General features: G+C 35.0%; 1 protein-coding gene across 1 annotated transcript; it reads left to right on the top strand.

Annotated features, from left to right (window-relative positions):
- The first annotated feature begins 8067 nt into the window (after positions 1 to 8067).
- On the top strand, positions 8068 to 12162 carry LOC135150632 (uncharacterized). The gene is made up of 4 exons (XM_064087306.1): positions 8068 to 8803; positions 9062 to 9141; positions 10507 to 10799; positions 11793 to 12162. Exons 1-4 carry the CDS (start codon positions 8068 to 8070, stop codon positions 12160 to 12162), a joined length of 1479 nt encoding a protein of 492 aa, XP_063943376.1.
- Positions 12163 to 18910: the final 6748 nt, after the last annotated feature.

Raw genomic sequence — 18910 nt, 5'->3', positions numbered from 1 at the left:
TCAAAAATATCACTCTATCGTTAGTTGAAATTTTAAAAGTATTATATATTGAGTTTCGTACATTTTTTATGAATGATATTACATCTAAAGGAAAGGTTCTGAATTCTAGTATTTTAGATAATATTTTAGATTTTTAAAAATTTATCTCTTATTTATTTTAATTTAAATCAAATAAAACAACCAAAAAATTAAAAATAAATAGTTGATAAAATTTTAAAAATCTAAAAATATTAGCGAAAATAGTAGAACTCGGAATTTTTCATTTGGATGTAATATCATTCATAAAAAATGTGTGAAACTCAATATATGATATTTTCAAAATTTCGACTAACGATGGAGTGATATTATTGATACAAAATTTTCAAATGAGTATCTCATTTGAGTCAATTTGGAAATCAGTCACTCAATTGATACATTTGAACGAAACGAGTGACTTACTTGATATTTATCCCATAAAATATGTGGTCAAAACTCCTAAGGATACGTGTAAAAATTCAAACGCCTTATATAATGGACTAGAGGGAGTAATAACTCTCTTCTTCATCATTGTCATAGGTCATGATTCTTCATTGTGAACACTACCTTAATTATTTTTTTTCATATCAATTTAGCAAAGAAATGCTTTATGAAAAGGCCTCACTTTGCTTGAGAAATTAAATCTTTTATCTTTACCAACATCGTTCTTTGTGTTCTTGCTCTAGTCCTTACCGTTATTACCGCAACTTTTAAGAGATGGCCAAATACAGTAGAGTATTATGATGCACCAACCGATCATGATTAGAAGCTTGAGAGCCATTCGAAGGTTAACTTTTCAAATTAATTTGTGTCGCGCAGATCTTCCAAGCTCAATTTCAACAGTTGGGTCAACGGTATTTATACTCTCATGATCACTGATATTAGTTGTAATTTCAATTTACTCAACAAATATTAACTTCTTGACATGTGTTTTCATCTACATTTTATTATCCAGCATGAAAATTGTGAAAGTTTATTCACATTTGACATATCCATACGATATTATTACGATATTTAAGTGTTATGAAGCTCAGTTGAGCGATCAAAGTACAACACAGTAAAGCACTAAACAGTATTTCACCTGAATAAAGGCCACTAAAAATAAGAATATACTTTTTGTAGGCATTGATGTAGTTCACGTATCAATAATTAAATTACCGAACATATCAATTTTAAGATTTAGACTACAACTAATCTAATGCATTAAAGAAACCTAGACAAGATAACAAGCAATATGAGATAGGTAATGTATAGTAAATAACAAGCAATATGAGATAGGTAATGTATAGTAAATCTCAACACAAGCAACAAATTATAAGACCCTCATATAAAAATCTTGAAGTTACGAATATTTGAGACCCTCACTAAATAAGGGGATGGTGTACATATAAAATTGTATGATAAGGTTATCTAACATATAAGATTGCATTAGTTTTACAAGTCCATTAATGAATACACGTTGGTCACCCAAGAAATGACTTGTTGCACTAAAATATCTTGTACAAACTCAAACCTCTAATCAAAAAAGAGAAACACACTTTAAAACAGAATAATTCAGATGAGTTATCGGTCAATAAATATTGCAAAACTACTTATGAAATTGGCACTTAGAGATAGTTTTATTGGTATGTACTTCTTGCATCGAGCATAATCTTTATCAAAAGCATACTGTTACATCAAGGAACAGCAGACAATGAAAGTCCAAAGATGAAATTCAGGCTGGGAAGCAAACTGAGAATGATGTGCAAGAGCCAAATATGAAGAAGTGTGTAGCATAGCAGTGATTGATTTAGATTTTGAGGAGCGGATTTTAGAATTTTCTACGATGATTTACCCCAGTTGACCATATAAACAATACGTGTACTAACTTTAAAGGTAACGTTTTAAGGAACAACAGTCTAAAGGCTAAGTTTTTCACCAAAAGCCACTTGACCTAGCTTATGGTCTCCATCTAGTTGTTTTCTCGCAATGATTTCATGTATCTCCACAATTTGTCAAAGAGTTGCAAGGTTTTTCTAATAAAACAAGTATGACAAAACCAGGTATTCTGAAACAAACATGCCTGAAATACAATGTCAAGTAACTTCTCATATTAACTTATTTTCCGTAAGACGGGAATCCTACCAAATAACTCTAATTCAAAAAGACCCCGGTCTACTGTACTTTTGAAAACAAAATATATTGCATTAACAACATAATGGGAAAGCATTATATGACGATTCCAAAAGAATTATACGAAAAATACTCATGGCTTTCGAAGTGTTTAAACAATCCAATCCTATGTATATTAAAAGACATTCAGCCAACCACCACAGGGCAGCCACGAAGTCCAATAATCATTTATAGAATTATGAAGTTGATATGAGAAAATGAAAATCACACAGTTTCAAAAAAACCTTGAACAATATACTTAATAAATAATAATAGTGGGAATGTACTTAGTAACTATGTAAAGTAATCACCATTAAAGTTGAGACAAAGCATAGGGAAAACTATGAACACAACGACCCGGACCATGACTATAACAATTTGTGAAAAGAAAAATGGTTACTGTAACATCTGGGATTATTCGTGTAATTATTTGAATGATTAATGAATATTATATGAATTTTATATGAATTTCTGTGAATTAATTGGTTCCTGTTCTATTAATTTAGTTATGTATTCTTAATTAAAATTGAGGAATATCAATTTTTATATGTTCAGTACGAAATATAGTTTATTTAGATATTTTCATATCGATTTATGTGTTGTCGTAATATTTTATATTTGATTTATGGATTTAATTACGTATATTATATTTAATTATTAATTATTTTAATTTTTCGAAAACCGTTAACCTGCAACGGTACCGAGATTTTACTTCTCGAAAATTTCAACAAAATTCACCTTTAGCCTAATTTGAACATTCCGGACACTTTTCATGTTTTGACTTTTTCGATCCGGAGTACGGTTTGTTCCGGAGCCGGTCCGGCGGAATCTTTCGGTATTCGATAATTATCCGGTTGTATCGATAGACGTGAAACTAGATATTTTATACTTATCCTTATCTTGTCATAATGACGGTGGGACCCGCATATTAATGACGGATTAAAAGCCCCGTTTTGATGATTATCTCGAAAACCGGTACCGATTGGACCCGTTCTATTAGTATAAAGCTATTAAACATTGTATTTTCATGCCATATATGATCCAAAGGGGTACTAATTATTTATAAGTATAAATATCCTTAACCGTACTTTATTTCATTACGAAAATCATAAAACCAGTTAAAACCGAGAAATTCCCGAGAGAGTTCTTCGTGTTCTTGAGATTCAAACGAGGATTTGGACGCGTTATCGGACTCGGATTTTGGCGTTCAAGGACTCAAATTGAAGGTTTTAACAAGTAGAATCATAATCTAGCATCAAAATCAGTGCAGCAACATCAGGTGGGTTTGGATTTTGAGTTTTAAATTCGAAGTAAATAATCTCAAATTAGGGATTTTTGATTTTGAAGTTGTTTGTGTGATTTGATGATTGTATGTTGTAGATAATCTTCTCCTGATCATTTTGGTATATCATATGCTTGATTTGGAGTTCAATAACGTGTTCAATTTGAGGTTTAATCTTCGAAATCAGGAATTAGGGTTTATGTGCGCGATGAATGTTTTCAATTGGAAATTAGGGTTATTTAATCTAGGAGGTAGAAGTGAAATTGGATGATACCATCATGTTGGTTGTGATCTCAGGAACGTGTACATAGCTTCAAATCTTAGCTGAGGTTCGTGAATCGAACGAATCGATTCAAAGAAAACTCGCCGGCGACGGCGAGTTTCTTCGATCGATTACGGTTGATTCCGGCCGTTTCTGGTGAAATCGATTGTATGGATGAGTTGGGGAGGCTTGATACTCCATATCTGCACCATTTGGAGGCTATTGGTGGCCGGAATCGCCACCTCCGGCGAAGCCAGGGGCGGCGGCTGCAAAATTGCAGTTTGGCCCCTGGACTTTTGGAGGTGGTGAAGTTTAGCCACCCAAGTTTCATTTTTGACATTTAGACCCCTGAAGTTTCCAAAGTTGCAAATCAAACCCTGTAGTTTTCAAAACTTGCAATTCAAACCCTGGATTTTTTTTAAAGTTTTAAAAAAATGATTTTTGATTTAAATTTAATTTCGAAAATCATTTATTTTAATTTCAAAAATTGTTTTTAATTATTTATTAATTCAAAAATAAATCTGATTTAATTTATTAATTAATTTTAATTAGTAATTAATTATTATAGTTAGTCAATTAATTTAATTATTAATTGATTAATTGTTTTAATTAATTATTAATTGATTTTAATTGATTTATTAATTGGATTTAATTATTTTAAATATTTTCTTAAATGATTTTAAAATTCCGAAAAATAGTTTCGAGCTTTAAAATATTATTCCAAAATATGATTGAAGCTCGTTAATTGATTTCAAATAATTTCGGACTTGATTTCGAGTATCCAGAAATGGATTATTTATTTATAAAATGATTCTTTGACCGTTTTAATTCCGAAAAATGTTTAAAAATTTATAATAAATACCAGAAAAATCCGTTTGACTTCAAACTTCCTTTGAAAAATACATTTTATTAAATATTTTATGTGATATGTGCTATGTGCTATCTGATTGACATGTGATGTATTTACGTGATTGATATAAAATTGTGTTTGACATATCTTTTGATCCGTAAATCGGATTTGGGTGAAACGAAGGGTAGATAGAAGCTCGTTTCGAATAAAGGATGATAAGAATAGTATGAGATCATATATTGATAAAGAATTGTTGTGATTAGCAGAAGAAGCGAGACGTAGGAAGGGAAAGCAAGTGGTGATAGAGTAGTATAGCGAGCAAGCGTAGTTGAAACTTGAGATCAGCTATATAAGGCAAGTTCCCTCAGACTTTCCTTCAATTATATGTTGTATCTGTTGTGATTATTTAGTGAACTTTCTGATGAAGTCCTGTGACCTATTGAATTATCGCATGGATTATTTATCCTATTGATTCTTGAACCTTCAACCAAATTTCTTGAACTATTTTATGGATTATTTATCCTATTGATTCTTGAACCTTCAACCAAATTTCTTGAACTATATTATGGATTACTTACCTTATTGATTCTTGAACCTTTGACCGATTCTTTGATACCTGCTACGAAACTTATTTCAATTGTAAACCTTCCATCTTTAAAACTTCTAAATGATTACCATAAGAACCTAATTTCATTTCAAAAATATACCCTCGATACCTCAACCAGTTATCAATCACTCTTCTTTCAGACCGTAACCAGTTGATCGACCCCAAATAACATCTGTTATGACATATACCTTACAGTTGATTGATTCTTTCCATAAACTCCAGTTTCTTGATCTTAACAGCATTCATTTATACTTGGATTCTTTTTGTGAACCTAGAACCCTTCTTCATATAAATGCTACACGTTGATATGCTTTGCCATCCTATGAGGCAATATTTGATTCTTTGCTAAACCATGAAGATATTTCTCATTCCTCCTTTGAAATCCATCTGAGACACTTTGAATAGTAGTCTGCTTCTGCTTCAAAAAAATTTATTCATGATGTTGATGTTTCTATTTTGTTGAATAATATTGTTGATCATCTTGATTGTGATAGAATTGGATAGTTTTCTAAACTTGGACCAAATGAATGGTCAGACCAGATGAGTGGTCGCTTTAGGCCAATGTGTGCCTTGGATCCAGTAAACGAGCATGGTGGGACCTGCTCGGGGTTAGTGTCTGACTGATCAGCAGCCTAACCTTTGATTTTTAAAAATAAATTTAATATCCAATTCTAATCAATGTTCTAAAAACAAATCTTGGTATTGAGATTGATTCCTTGAGACACTGGTTTCCTTCAGCTTATGATTAATATTTTAAATTGATATTGTTATACTTGCTGAGCTGGTTAGCTCACTCTTGCGGTATTTTATGTTCTTTCCAGTGAAGGCAGAGAAAGTTGGTAACGATGACCCTCGGGCTAGTAGTAAGGTCAGGATTCCAGGCTAGGAGATGAAGAGAGCTATCAGCAGCACCTGGCTTTTCATATATGTACTAGTTTGAATAACGAGACACAAATGGCGTGTAAGCTTGTAAGATTTAAGTTTTTATTTTGGGATTTGGGTTTGTAATAATTAAAGTTGTGTTGTGGCTTGTTTTATACTTTAACCTGTCGCGATCCAAGGACAGTGAAGGGTCACTATATATATTATATCATTAATTACAGGTTTATGTTGAGATGTGGACCCCAAACTTCTGACCCGGGTTTGGAGGGCGCCACAGGTTGGTATCAGAGCGACAGGTTTTAAGTCAATGGAACAAGCCTAGATTGTTAGGTTGGGTAGAAGATTAGGACTAGAAATGAGTGATAGGTAGATAGAACGTTGAGAGGTGAGTATTAGTGAGAAGTAGGCTCTTGTGCTATCAGGAATTCTTATAGGTGTTCTGTTATATTGATTTGCAGATATTTATGATGTCCGACCCTATCATTCCTCCATATTCACAACATTCAGACACCACAGTTAATGGACCCCCACCTCCTCAGAGACCTGAGCTTCGCCCTCCTGTTTCACCCTCTTTAGAGGATGTGTTGGCCGCAGCAGCAGTTGTTCCATCCAGAAAGATACCCTCGACTTATCATGCTAGGCCTTTTATACGTGGACCCCCACCCAGTACCCTTAGTTCCACCCGAGGTTCTTCTATCCACACTTCTTTCCGTCCTGCATCAGACCCTGTTCCTTATCATGAGTTTGAGGCGATGAGGATGGAGCGTCAGTACTTACTTGGGCAGGTCAGAGAGATGGAGCGTATCATACAGATGATGGACCCTAGTAGAGCTGAACGAGAGCTGAGGCAGAGGATTGTGGATGTAAGAATGAATGCGATGGCAAAGCTTAATACCGTGGCTGAGGGTTATGGTGACTTAGCAGACTGGGCTATTTGGATAATGAAAGAGTTGGACACATTTGGAGGTCCTACTTTTCCTGGGAGCTAAATGATAGTAGTTGTAGAGCGGAGGTGCCAGGTACATTAGTGTGTAGTGTGTAGTATGTATCAGGTCAGCAGATTTTGACATGTATGTATATAGACTAGTGGAGCTGACTAGATGACGGGTATGTTGTTGTGGTTGTCAGCAGATTTTGACATGTATATATAGACTAACCGAGCTGACTAGGTGATAGCCTTGTTGTTGCTGTTGTTGTACTTTACTTTTGACGAAGCGCTTGACGCTTGTATCTCCAGCACTGACTTATATATATCAGCATCTTTTATTTACAGTCTTGTCCTTTACTTTATCGCACTTGTTTTTACTTTACTTTACTTTCAGTACCGATCATAAACTTTTGTGATAATATTGCAACCTTTCTTTTATTGCTTTACATTCTGTAAAGAAGCATGCAATTTATTTAGTAAACAATCTCAAAAATGTTTTCAAAAATGTATAATTTTGTTTTCTTAAAAACTTTTTATAAAAAGAGAATTTGATTTAAAACGACTAAGTAAATTGTTTCTTCTTTACAGAATGCCTCCAACAAGACATACTCGTGCCAACAGTGATCCTGAAGGCACCAACAGCATCAATGATAACCATGATAACCAGAATGTCAACATAGGCCCAGTAGATCCTGCTGTGGCCCAACTAATTCAAATTTTGGCTCAACAAACTGCTCATCTTACCCGACAACAGCAACATCAAGAGACTCCTAGGGTAACTTTTAAAACTTTTCAGGCAGTTAATCCTCCAGAGTTTAAGGGCTCAGCAGATCCTGTTGCAGCCCAAACATGGTTAAAAGAAATGGAAAAGTGTTTTGAATTAGTTCCAGCAAGTGAGGATCAGAAAACAAAGTTTGCTAGTCATTACTTAAAGAATGAAGCAACGTATTGGTGGGAATCTGTGAAGAATATGGAAGGTACAGTTGAGATTACTTGGGAGAGGTTTAAGGAATTGTTTTTAGAAAAGTATTTTCCTAGGTTTCTTCAAGATCAAATGGAGTTGAACTTTTTAGAGTTGAAACAAGGAAATATGTCTGTGGTGGAATATGAGAATAAGTTTGCGGAATTGGCTAGGTTTGTGCCAACTTATGTAGAGACAGATAGGCAGAAAGCAAAAAGGTTCCAACAAGGTCTAAAGCCTTGGATTAGAAGCAAGTTAGCTATTTTGCAATTAGAGACGTATGCGGCAGTGGTTGAGAAAGCAATGATTGCGGAGACTGAGAATGAGTTGTTTCAGAAGTCCAAAGAGGACAAGAAGAGAAAGCCAGAAAATAGAGGAGGATCATCTCATCAAGGGAGGTTCCATAAGAAAGGGAAGTTTCAAGTAGGAGGAAATCCCAATTTCAAGAGAATAGGCAGTGGTGGACAAGGAGGACGTTTTCTTACGGGAAGTCAGGCCAATCAGCAAAGGCCTTCAATGCCAGAATGTCAAACGTGTGGCAAGAGACATGGAGGAGTATGTAATAAACTGAATGTGGTATGTTTTAAATGCAACCAGAAAGGACACTACTCAAGAGAATGTCAGAACCAGCCGGCGATAAAGGATCAGACCAATAGAGGCTCAACAAGTAAGACTCCAGCCATAGGATATACATGTTTTAAATGTGGAAAGCCAGGACACATGGCTAAAGACTGCAAGACACCAGCCCCTGTTAGCAATGCACTTAGAATCATGGGAACTGTTCCAGAAGTGAATGAGCCCCCTAGGGCAAGAGTTTTTGACATGTCAGTGAAAGATGCTATCCAAGATGCTGATGTGGTGACAGGTACGCTTAACGTAAATTCTTTAAATGCTAAGGTGTTAATTTATTCCGGAGCCACTAGATCATTTATTTCTCAAGCTTTTGTTGATAAGTTGAATTGTCCGGTTAAATTGTTGAATGAGGCTATGAATGTAGAGCTAGCTAATCAGGATCGTATTTCCGTTAATCAAGTTTGTCCTAATTGTGAAGTTGAGATTTTAGGAAATAAGTTTTGTGCCGACTTGATACCTTTCAAGTTGGGGGAGTTTGATGTAATCTTAGGGATGGATTGGTTGTCTAAACATAGTGCGCAGATAGATTGTAAAAGTAAGAAAGTAATACTAAAGGCACCAGACGACAAGGTAATAACGTTTAGAGGACAAAAGCAAGTAAAGAAGTTCTTAACTATGATTCAAGCAAAGAGGATGTTACGTCAAGGATGCGAAGCCTTTATTGCTTATGTAATTGATAAAAGTCAGGAACCAGTAAAACTTGAAAATATTCCTGTAGTGAACGAATTTCCAGACGTGTTTCCGGATGAGTTACCAGGACTTCCTCCAGATAGAGAGATAGAATTTGCAATTGACTTAGCACCTGGAACGGAGCCGATATCCAAAGCCCCGTATAGGATGGCACCCGTAGAGATGAAAGAATTGGCAAAACAATTACAAGAGTTATTGGAAAAAGGAGTGATCAGACCGAGTGTATCCCCATGGGGAGCACCAGTGTTGTTTGTAAAGAAGAAAGATGGAAGTATGAGGTTATGCATAGATTACAGAGAGCTTAATAAGCTTACTATCAAGAATAAATATCCTTTACCCCGTATTGACGACTTGTTTGACCAGTTGAAAGGAGCAGAATATTTTTCTAAGATTGACCTTAGGTCAGGATACCATCAGCTCAAAATCAAATCTGAGGATATACCTAAGACAGCTTTTAGAACAAGGTACGGTCATTATGAATTTTTAGTGATGGCTTTTGGATTAACGAATGCACCAGCAGCTTTTATGGATTTAATGAATAGAGTCTTTAAGAAGTATTTGGACAAGTTTGTGATTGTTTTTATAGATGATATTCTGATATATTCTAAGACAGCTGAGGAATATGCAGAACATTTAAGAACAGCCTTAGAGATACTAAGAAAGGAGAAGTTGTATGCAAAATTTTCTAAATGTGAATTTTGGCTACAAGAAGTTCAATTTTTAGGACACATAGTGAGTCTTGAAGGAATCAAGGTAGATCCAGCAAAGATTGAAGCTATAATGAATTGGGAAAGACCAAAGACCCCCACAGAGATCAGGAGTTTCTTGGGGTTAGCAGGTTACTATAGAAGGTTTGTACAGGATTTCTCAAGAATTGCAACCCCACTGACTAAGTTAACTAGAAAGAATGAAAAGTTCATATGGAATGAGAAGTGTGAGGAAAGTTTTCAGGAGTTGAAGAAGAGATTAGTGTCAGCACCAGTATTGTCCCTTCCAGATGACCAAGGAAATTTTGTGATTTATAGTGATGCCTCTTATAAAGGATTAGGATGTGTATTGATGCAACATGATAAAGTGATTGCGTATGCGTCTAGACAACTTAAACCTCATGAACAAAAGTACCCCACTCATGACCTGGAGTTAGCAGCTATTGTATTTGCATTAAAAATATGGAGACATTATCTGTACGGAGAAAAATGTGAGATTTATACAGATCATAAAAGTTTGAAGTATATCTTTACCCAGAAGGAGCTTAACATGAGACAAAGGAGATGGCTAGAGTTGATTAAGGATTATGATTGTACGATTAAGTATCATCCAGGAAAAGCCAACGTCGTAGCGGATGCTTTAAGTAGAAAGGAGAGGTTAAACGTATTGACTGTGCCAGAGGAATTATATAAGGAGTTTCAAAAGTTGGAAATCGAAGTAAGAATTCATGAACCAGTAAAGATAGCATTGTATACCATGACCTTCCAACCAGAGCTATTAGAGAAGATTAAGAAGTGCCAGGAAGAGGTAATGGATCAGGATGTGAACAAGTTAGTGGGAGAAGAGTTATGTACACAGAAAGATGATCAAGGCATTCTTAGATTTTCTTCCAGGATATGGATTCCACCAGTGACAGAGTTAAAGAATGACATATTGCAGGAAGCACACAATTCCAAATATTTAATTCATCCAGGCAGCACTAAGATGTATAGAGATTTAAAGGAAAACTATTGGTGGCCAGACATGAAAAGAGAGATTTCAGAATGGGTGAGCAAATGTTATACGTGTCAAAGAGTGAAAGCAGAACACCAAAGACCAAGTGGATTATTGCAACCTTTAGAGATTCCAGAATGGAAGTGGGAACATATTGCTATGGATTTCATTGTAGGATTACCAAGGACTAAAGCAAACCATGATGCCATTTGGGTTATAGTGAACAGACTAACCAAGTCAGCTCATTCTCTTCCGATCAATGAGAGATTCTCTTTGGGTAAATTAATTCATATGTACTTGAAAGAGATTGTAGTTCGTCATGGAGTCCCCGTATCCATTATATCAGATAGAGATCCACGATTTAATTCAAGATTTTGGAAAAGTTTTCAAGAATGCTTAGGCACTAAATTGAATATGAGTACGGCATATCATCCACAAACAGACGGCCAAAGTGAGAGAACGATTCAGACAATCGAGGACATGCTACGTGTTTGTGCAATCGATTTCAAAGGCAATTGGGACGAACATCTACCCTTGGTGGAATTTGCATACAATAATAGTTATCACGCAAGTATTGGGATGCCTCCTTATGAAGCTCTTTACGGACGCAAATGTCGATCACCAGTATATTGGGATGAAGTCGGAGAACGCAAAGTATTGGGACCAGAATTAGTACAGCAAACAAAAGAAGTCGTCGAAATTATTCAGAAACGACTAATTGCGGCACAGAGTCGTCAACGAAATTATGCAGATCAATTCCGGAAGGACGTAGAATTTGAAGACGGAGAGGCAGTGTTACTGAAGGTGTCACCATGGAAAGGACTATCCAGGTTCGGAAAGAAAGGCAAGCTGAGTCCCCGATACGTAGGGCCATTTGAAATCTTGAGACGTGTAGGCAAAGTAGTGTACGAATTGGCGTTACCCCCGCAAATGGAGCACATTCATAACGTCTTTCATGTATCGATGCTTAAGAAGTATAATCTCGATTCGAAACATGTGATAGAGTATGAGCCGGTAGAACTCGAGGCTGATTTATCGTATGTAGAAATGCCAGTGGAAATCCTAGATAGAAAAGAGAAGGTGTTAAGAAATAAGGTAGTGAAGTTAGTAAGAGTATTGTGGAGGAACCCGAAGGTTGAAGAGTCAACCTGGGAATTAGAAAGTGATATGCGTGAAAAGTACCCTCATTTGTTTACCTAAGCGATTCTGAGGACAGAATCCTTTTAAGGGGGGAAGGATGTAACATCTGGGATTATTCGTGTAATTATTTGAATGATTAATGAATATTATATGAATTTTATATGAATTTCTGTGAATTAATTGGTTCCTGTTCTATTAATTTAGTTATGTATTCTTAATTAAAATTGAGGAATATCAATTTTTATATGTTCAGTACGAAATATAGTTTATTTAGATATTTTCATATCGATTTATGTGTTGTCGTAATATTTTATATTTGATTTATGGATTTAATTACGTATATTATATTTAATTATTAATTATTTTAATTTTTCGAAAACCGTTAACCTGCAACGGTACCGAGATTTTACTTCTCGAAAATTTCAACAAAATTCACCTTTAGCCTAATTTGAACATTCCGGACACTTTTCATGTTTTGACTTTTTCGATCCGGAGTACGGTTTGTTCCGGAGCCGGTCCGGCGGAATCTTTCGGTATTCGATAATTATCCGGTTGTATCGATAGACGTGAAACTAGATATTTTATACTTATCCTTATCTTGTCATAATGACGGTGGGACCCGCATATTAATGACGGATTAAAAGCCCCGTTTTGATGATTATCTCGAAAACCGGTACCGATTGGACCCGTTCTATTAGTATAAAGCTATTAAACATTGTATTTTCATGCCATATATGATCCAAAGGGGTACTAATTATTTATAAGTATAAATATCCTTAACCGTACTTTATTTCATTACGAAAATCATAAAACCAGTTAAAACCGAGAAATTCCCGAGAGAGTTCTTCGTGTTCTTGAGATTCAAACGAGGATTTGGACGCGTTATCGGACTCGGATTTTGGCGTTCAAGGACTCAAATTGAAGGTTTTAACAAGTAGAATCATAATCTAGCATCAAAATCAGTGCAGCAACATCAGGTGGGTTTGGATTTTGAGTTTTAAATTCGAAGTAAATAATCTCAAATTAGGGATTTTTGATTTTGAAGTTGTTTGTGTGATTTGATGATTGTATGTTGTAGATAATCTTCTCCTGATCATTTTGGTATATCATATGCTTGATTTGGAGTTCAATAACGTGTTCAATTTGAGGTTTAATCTTCGAAATCAGGAATTAGGGTTTATGTGCGCGATGAATGTTTTCAATTGGAAATTAGGGTTATTTAATCTAGGAGGTAGAAGTGAAATTGGATGATACCATCATGTTGGTTGTGATCTCAGGAACGTGTACATAGCTTCAAATCTTAGCTGAGGTTCGTGAATCGAACGAATCGATTCAAAGAAAACTCGCCGGCGACGGCGAGTTTCTTCGATCGATTACGGTTGATTCCGGCCGTTTCTGGTGAAATCGATTGTATGGATGAGTTGGGGAGGCTTGATACTCCATATCTGCACCATTTGGAGGCTATTGGTGGCCGGAATCGCCACCTCCGGCGAAGCCAGGGGCGGCGGCTGCAAAATTGCAGTTTGGCCCCTGGACTTTTGGAGGTGGTGAAGTTTAGCCACCCAAGTTTCATTTTTGACATTTAGACCCCTGAAGTTTCCAAAGTTGCAAATCAAACCCTGTAGTTTTCAAAACTTGCAATTCAAACCCTGGATTTTTTTTAAAGTTTTAAAAAAATGATTTTTGATTTAAATTTAATTTCGAAAATCATTTATTTTAATTTCAAAAATTGTTTTTAATTATTTATTAATTCAAAAATAAATCTGATTTAATTTATTAATTAATTTTAATTAGTAATTAATTATTATAGTTAGTCAATTAATTTAATTATTAATTGATTAATTGTTTTAATTAATTATTAATTGATTTTAATTGATTTATTAATTGGATTTAATTATTTTAAATATTTTCTTAAATGATTTTAAAATTCCGAAAAATAGTTTCGAGCTTTAAAATATTATTCCAAAATATGATTGAAGCTCGTTAATTGATTTCAAATAATTTCGGACTTGATTTCGAGTATCCAGAAATGGATTATTTATTTATAAAATGATTCTTTGACCGTTTTAATTCCGAAAAATGTTTAAAAATTTATAATAAATACCAGAAAAATCCGTTTGACTTCAAACTTCCTTTGAAAAATACATTTTATTAAATATTTTATGTGATATGTGCTATGTGCTATCTGATTGACATGTGATGTATTTACGTGATTGATATAAAATTGTGTTTGACATATCTTTTGATCCGTAAATCGGATTTGGGTGAAACGAAGGGTAGATAGAAGCTCGTTTCGAATAAAGGATGATAAGAATAGTATGAGATCATATATTGATAAAGAATTGTTGTGATTAGCAGAAGAAGCGAGACGTAGGAAGGGAAAGCAAGTGGTGATAGAGTAGTATAGCGAGCAAGCGTAGTTGAAACTTGAGATCAGCTATATAAGGCAAGTTCCCTCAGACTTTCCTTCAATTATATGTTGTATCTGTTGTGATTATTTAGTGAACTTTCTGATGAAGTCCTGTGACCTATTGAATTATCGCATGGATTATTTATCCTATTGATTCTTGAACCTTCAACCAAATTTCTTGAACTATTTTATGGATTATTTATCCTATTGATTCTTGAACCTTCAACCAAATTTCTTGAACTATATTATGGATTACTTACCTTATTGATTCTTGAACCTTTGACCGATTCTTTGATACCTGCTACGAAACTTATTTCAATTGTAAACCTTCCATCTTTAAAACTTCTAAATGATTACCATAAGAACCTAATTTCATTTCAAAAATATACCCTCGATACCTCAACCAGTTATCAATCACTCTTCTTTCAGACCGTAACCAGTTGATCGACCCCAAATAACATCTGTTATGACATATACCTTACAGTTGATTGATTCTTTCCATAAACTCCAGTTTCTTGATCTTAACAGCATTCATTTATACTTGGATTCTTTTTGTGAACCTAGAACCCTTCTTCATATAAATGCTACACGTTGATATGCTTTGCCATCCTATGAGGCAATATTTGATTCTTTGCTAAACCATGAAGATATTTCTCATTCCTCCTTTGAAATCCATCTGAGACACTTTGAATAGTAGTCTGCTTCTGCTTCAAAAAAATTTATTCATGATGTTGATGTTTCTATTTTGTTGAATAATATTGTTGATCATCTTGATTGTGATAGAATTGGATAGTTTTCTAAACTTGGACCAAATGAATGGTCAGACCAGATGAGTGGTCGCTTTAGGCCAATGTGTGCCTTGGATCCAGTAAACGAGCATGGTGGGACCTGCTCGGGGTTAGTGTCTGACTGATCAGCAGCCTAACCTTTGATTTTTAAAAATAAATTTAATATCCAATTCTAATCAATGTTCTAAAAACAAATCTTGGTATTGAGATTGATTCCTTGAGACACTGGTTTCCTTCAGCTTATGATTAATATTTTAAATTGATATTGTTATACTTGCTGAGCTGGTTAGCTCACTCTTGCGGTATTTTATGTTCTTTCCAGTGAAGGCAGAGAAAGTTGGTAACGATGACCCTCAGGCTAGTAGTAAGGTCAGGATTCCAGGCTAGGAGATGAAGAGAGCTATCAGCAGCACCTGGCTTTTCATATATGTACTAGTTTGAATAACGAGACACAAATGGCGTGTAAGCTTGTAAGATTTAAGTTTTTATTTTGGGATTTGGGTTTGTAATAATTAAAGTTGTGTTGTGGCTTGTTTTATACTTTAACCTGTCGCGATCCAAGGACAGTGAAGGGTCACTATATATATTATATCATTAATTACAGGTTTATGTTGAGATGTGGACCCCAAACTTCTGACCCGGGTTTGGAGGGCGCCACAGTTACCAAGTCGCATCCCTTGCTCCAGTTTTTGAAAGTCAACCATCAATACATACCTTTCTTTTTTGCTGTTTTGCCCCCATTCTTGCCATTATGATTGTCCACTATTTTACCTTTACACTTTCTCTCTACGAGAAAAATACAAAGAAACAAGAGAATTAAAAGATTCAGAAGATAGTTCAACTCGACTGATAACTTTTTCATTGTATAATATATATGATGGATTCAGGGCACTTTTGGCTTTATCTTGGGGGCATAAATTGCCTCATTTCCTCCATTTTTGGTAACTTGATACTTGTTGACACAAACAAGCCAAAGTTGAGCAAATATTTCCAGAATTCCAGTCAAGACAAGCTCGAGAGCTTGGCCAGTACGTGAATTTACAATTCAATCTCTCTTGGGAATTGTAAAACTTGAGAATGATACGTAAATTCATAATCCAAATCTGAAAACATCTACAAAAATAAAATATAGAGTGACTACAACTATTTGTCGCACACACACATATGAATCAAATATTTACAAGATGGTCACCATAACAATTGTCTTATATATATCCAAATAATTAGAGATGTATAAAATCTCATAAGCAAATCAAACGCAGAATGTTTGCAACAAGACTTGACCATATAAAATTACACTGCATAATCTAATAATTCCCACTATGTACGTACATGGGAATTTGCCAGTCTTTTTTTTTTTGTGGCAAAATAACATTGCCTAGGCAATAGGAGATAACATAATCTAAATCATCCATATAAGGAAATAATACCCGGGAAGTGGGATAGACAGCGGGTGATCGACTAAAAATCCATCCGGATATGTCTGAAGAATGGAAATGTCATTCAAACATGTATGTTTGTGTTGACGATAAAAGACAACCGGGTAGCCGTCATACAAAAGTCTTGGACGACATTCCAAAAATCCTCAGCGAGATAATACTCGTCAGTACAAAATCCTTCATGGATAAGATGATCCCCCAAATCAAAATTGAAATAGTCCCTGAAATCGGGTCTTATCTCACCGATATTCGGTAACAAAACACTTAATGAACTACTAGGCAGTAATAAAGGGAGGGACTCGTTACCCACTCGACTCGCGTAGTCAAGAATGAGATCGTCGAGGGCACAATATTCGTGCTTCGAAAATGATAACTCAAAAAATCAACGGGACTTCTCGGAGAATCGTCATACCAAGTATTAGCCAACTCGGCAATGCAATCTTCATTATATGATTAAGAGACAAGTCAATCGGAAGCAATTGTCTTGCGATTTCAGTTTCTTCCATCCTCTTATCCTCATCAAGAAACCGTTGGTTTTGATGATTCAAATAACAAAGTTCGTTATTGTTATCAAAAACACAGCCGGAGACCATGAACTCTAAAGCAAAGCTTCTTTGCAAATTTATCCATGTTTTGTTGAGTAAACCAAGAGACTTGAACCAACCTATTTTTGCAAAAAATTTTAATATTCATATTTTATAATGTTTTACCGTTTTACAACATAAACAAATCATGTACACCTTGAATAGAATGTTTAATATCAAAATGATAACACCAAAAACAATTTTTAATAATCATATTATGTAATTCTTTACTGTTGTACAACATAAACAAGTCATATTTGCATTCATGAGAATGTTCAATACTAAAATTATAACACATAAAAAAAATTTAAATATTCAAACTATTTATATTTTTACCGTTGCATAACATTATTTACAATACTAGTAGTTTGATGTTTTCCCCTCAAAATCTAATACTTTTCTTGAGAGCGTATAGTTATGTACAATAAAGTCAGAGAAAAATCCCTCACTGTCTTCTTTTTGAAAGTAAATGCCCCTGTTTTCACGATCTAAAAAAATGGCCCAGATTGTCACTCCAAAACGGGCCTTCAAGTGTCGTTTTACTTTTGAAACGAAAACGCCAGACAAACCCACGTTTCCTCTGTAGATATTTTAAATCACCCATAACGTAACCCGAAGTTACGTTTTGTAAAACAAATTTATTCTTTTAATATCAAATACGTATTATTCAATTACGTTTATATCTCCAGTAAAACGTAACCCGAAGTGGCGTTTTACTGTCTTCTATATAAACAAAAATTTAAAGTATAGTTGAGTTGGCTCCTCAAGTTCAAGAGAAGAAATTTGATTTGTTATAGGAGCAACTTTTGATCATGGAGCCCAGAGCGGCCAAATGGTTTGAGGATGAACCATTGGAGAAATGATCACTAGTGCATGACGGGAGAAGACGTTTTTGTATCATGACCACCAATCATGCCAAAAGTTGGAACAATGCAATTATTGAAGGTAGGAACCTTCCGATTAGTTCTTTGGTAAGGGAGATATTTTTGAAGACGGTTGGCTATTTTGACCAAAGACAGGTGGAAATTGCATCCCAATTATCTAAAGGGCAATTGTTTACAAAGCATGCCAATAAGATGCTTAGTCAATCAATCAAACGTGGTGGTGGTCATAGCGTGAAAGTTTTTGATCGAGTTTCGTTGTTGTTTCAAGTGGTTACTAGGAAGATTGGCCAAAAGGGAAATAATAGTCATACCGTCCGGATCAATGAGTCCATGTGTTCATGTGGTAAATGGCAAACTTATCGCATTCCATGTTCTCATTTGATTGCTTGTTGTGCCTATTTGAACTTGAGTCATGAGAGGTTTGTAGGTGATTGCTATAAGTTGGAGAATGTGGCAAAAGTGTATAATGGTATATTCGAACCGATACTAAGCAAAAGGGATGCTCGTTGGCTAAGACTTGTTGATTTTCCAAAAGTCACACATGATAAAGAGGTTCCAAAGAAGAAGGGAAGAAGAAAGTCCACAAGATTTAAGAATGCAATGGATTTTCAAGCAGCTCGCGGAAAGAATTGAATTGTTTGACTAGTTCTTTTATGCATTTAGTTTCAATTTTAAGACATGTGATGTAATGATGTTAAATTTG

Source organism: Daucus carota, chromosome 1 (genome assembly GCF_001625215.2).
Source record: "Daucus carota subsp. sativus chromosome 1, DH1 v3.0, whole genome shotgun sequence".
NCBI lineage: Eukaryota > Viridiplantae > Streptophyta > Magnoliopsida > Apiales > Apiaceae > Daucus > Daucus carota.
This window is presented reverse-complemented; position numbering and strand designations above follow the sequence as displayed.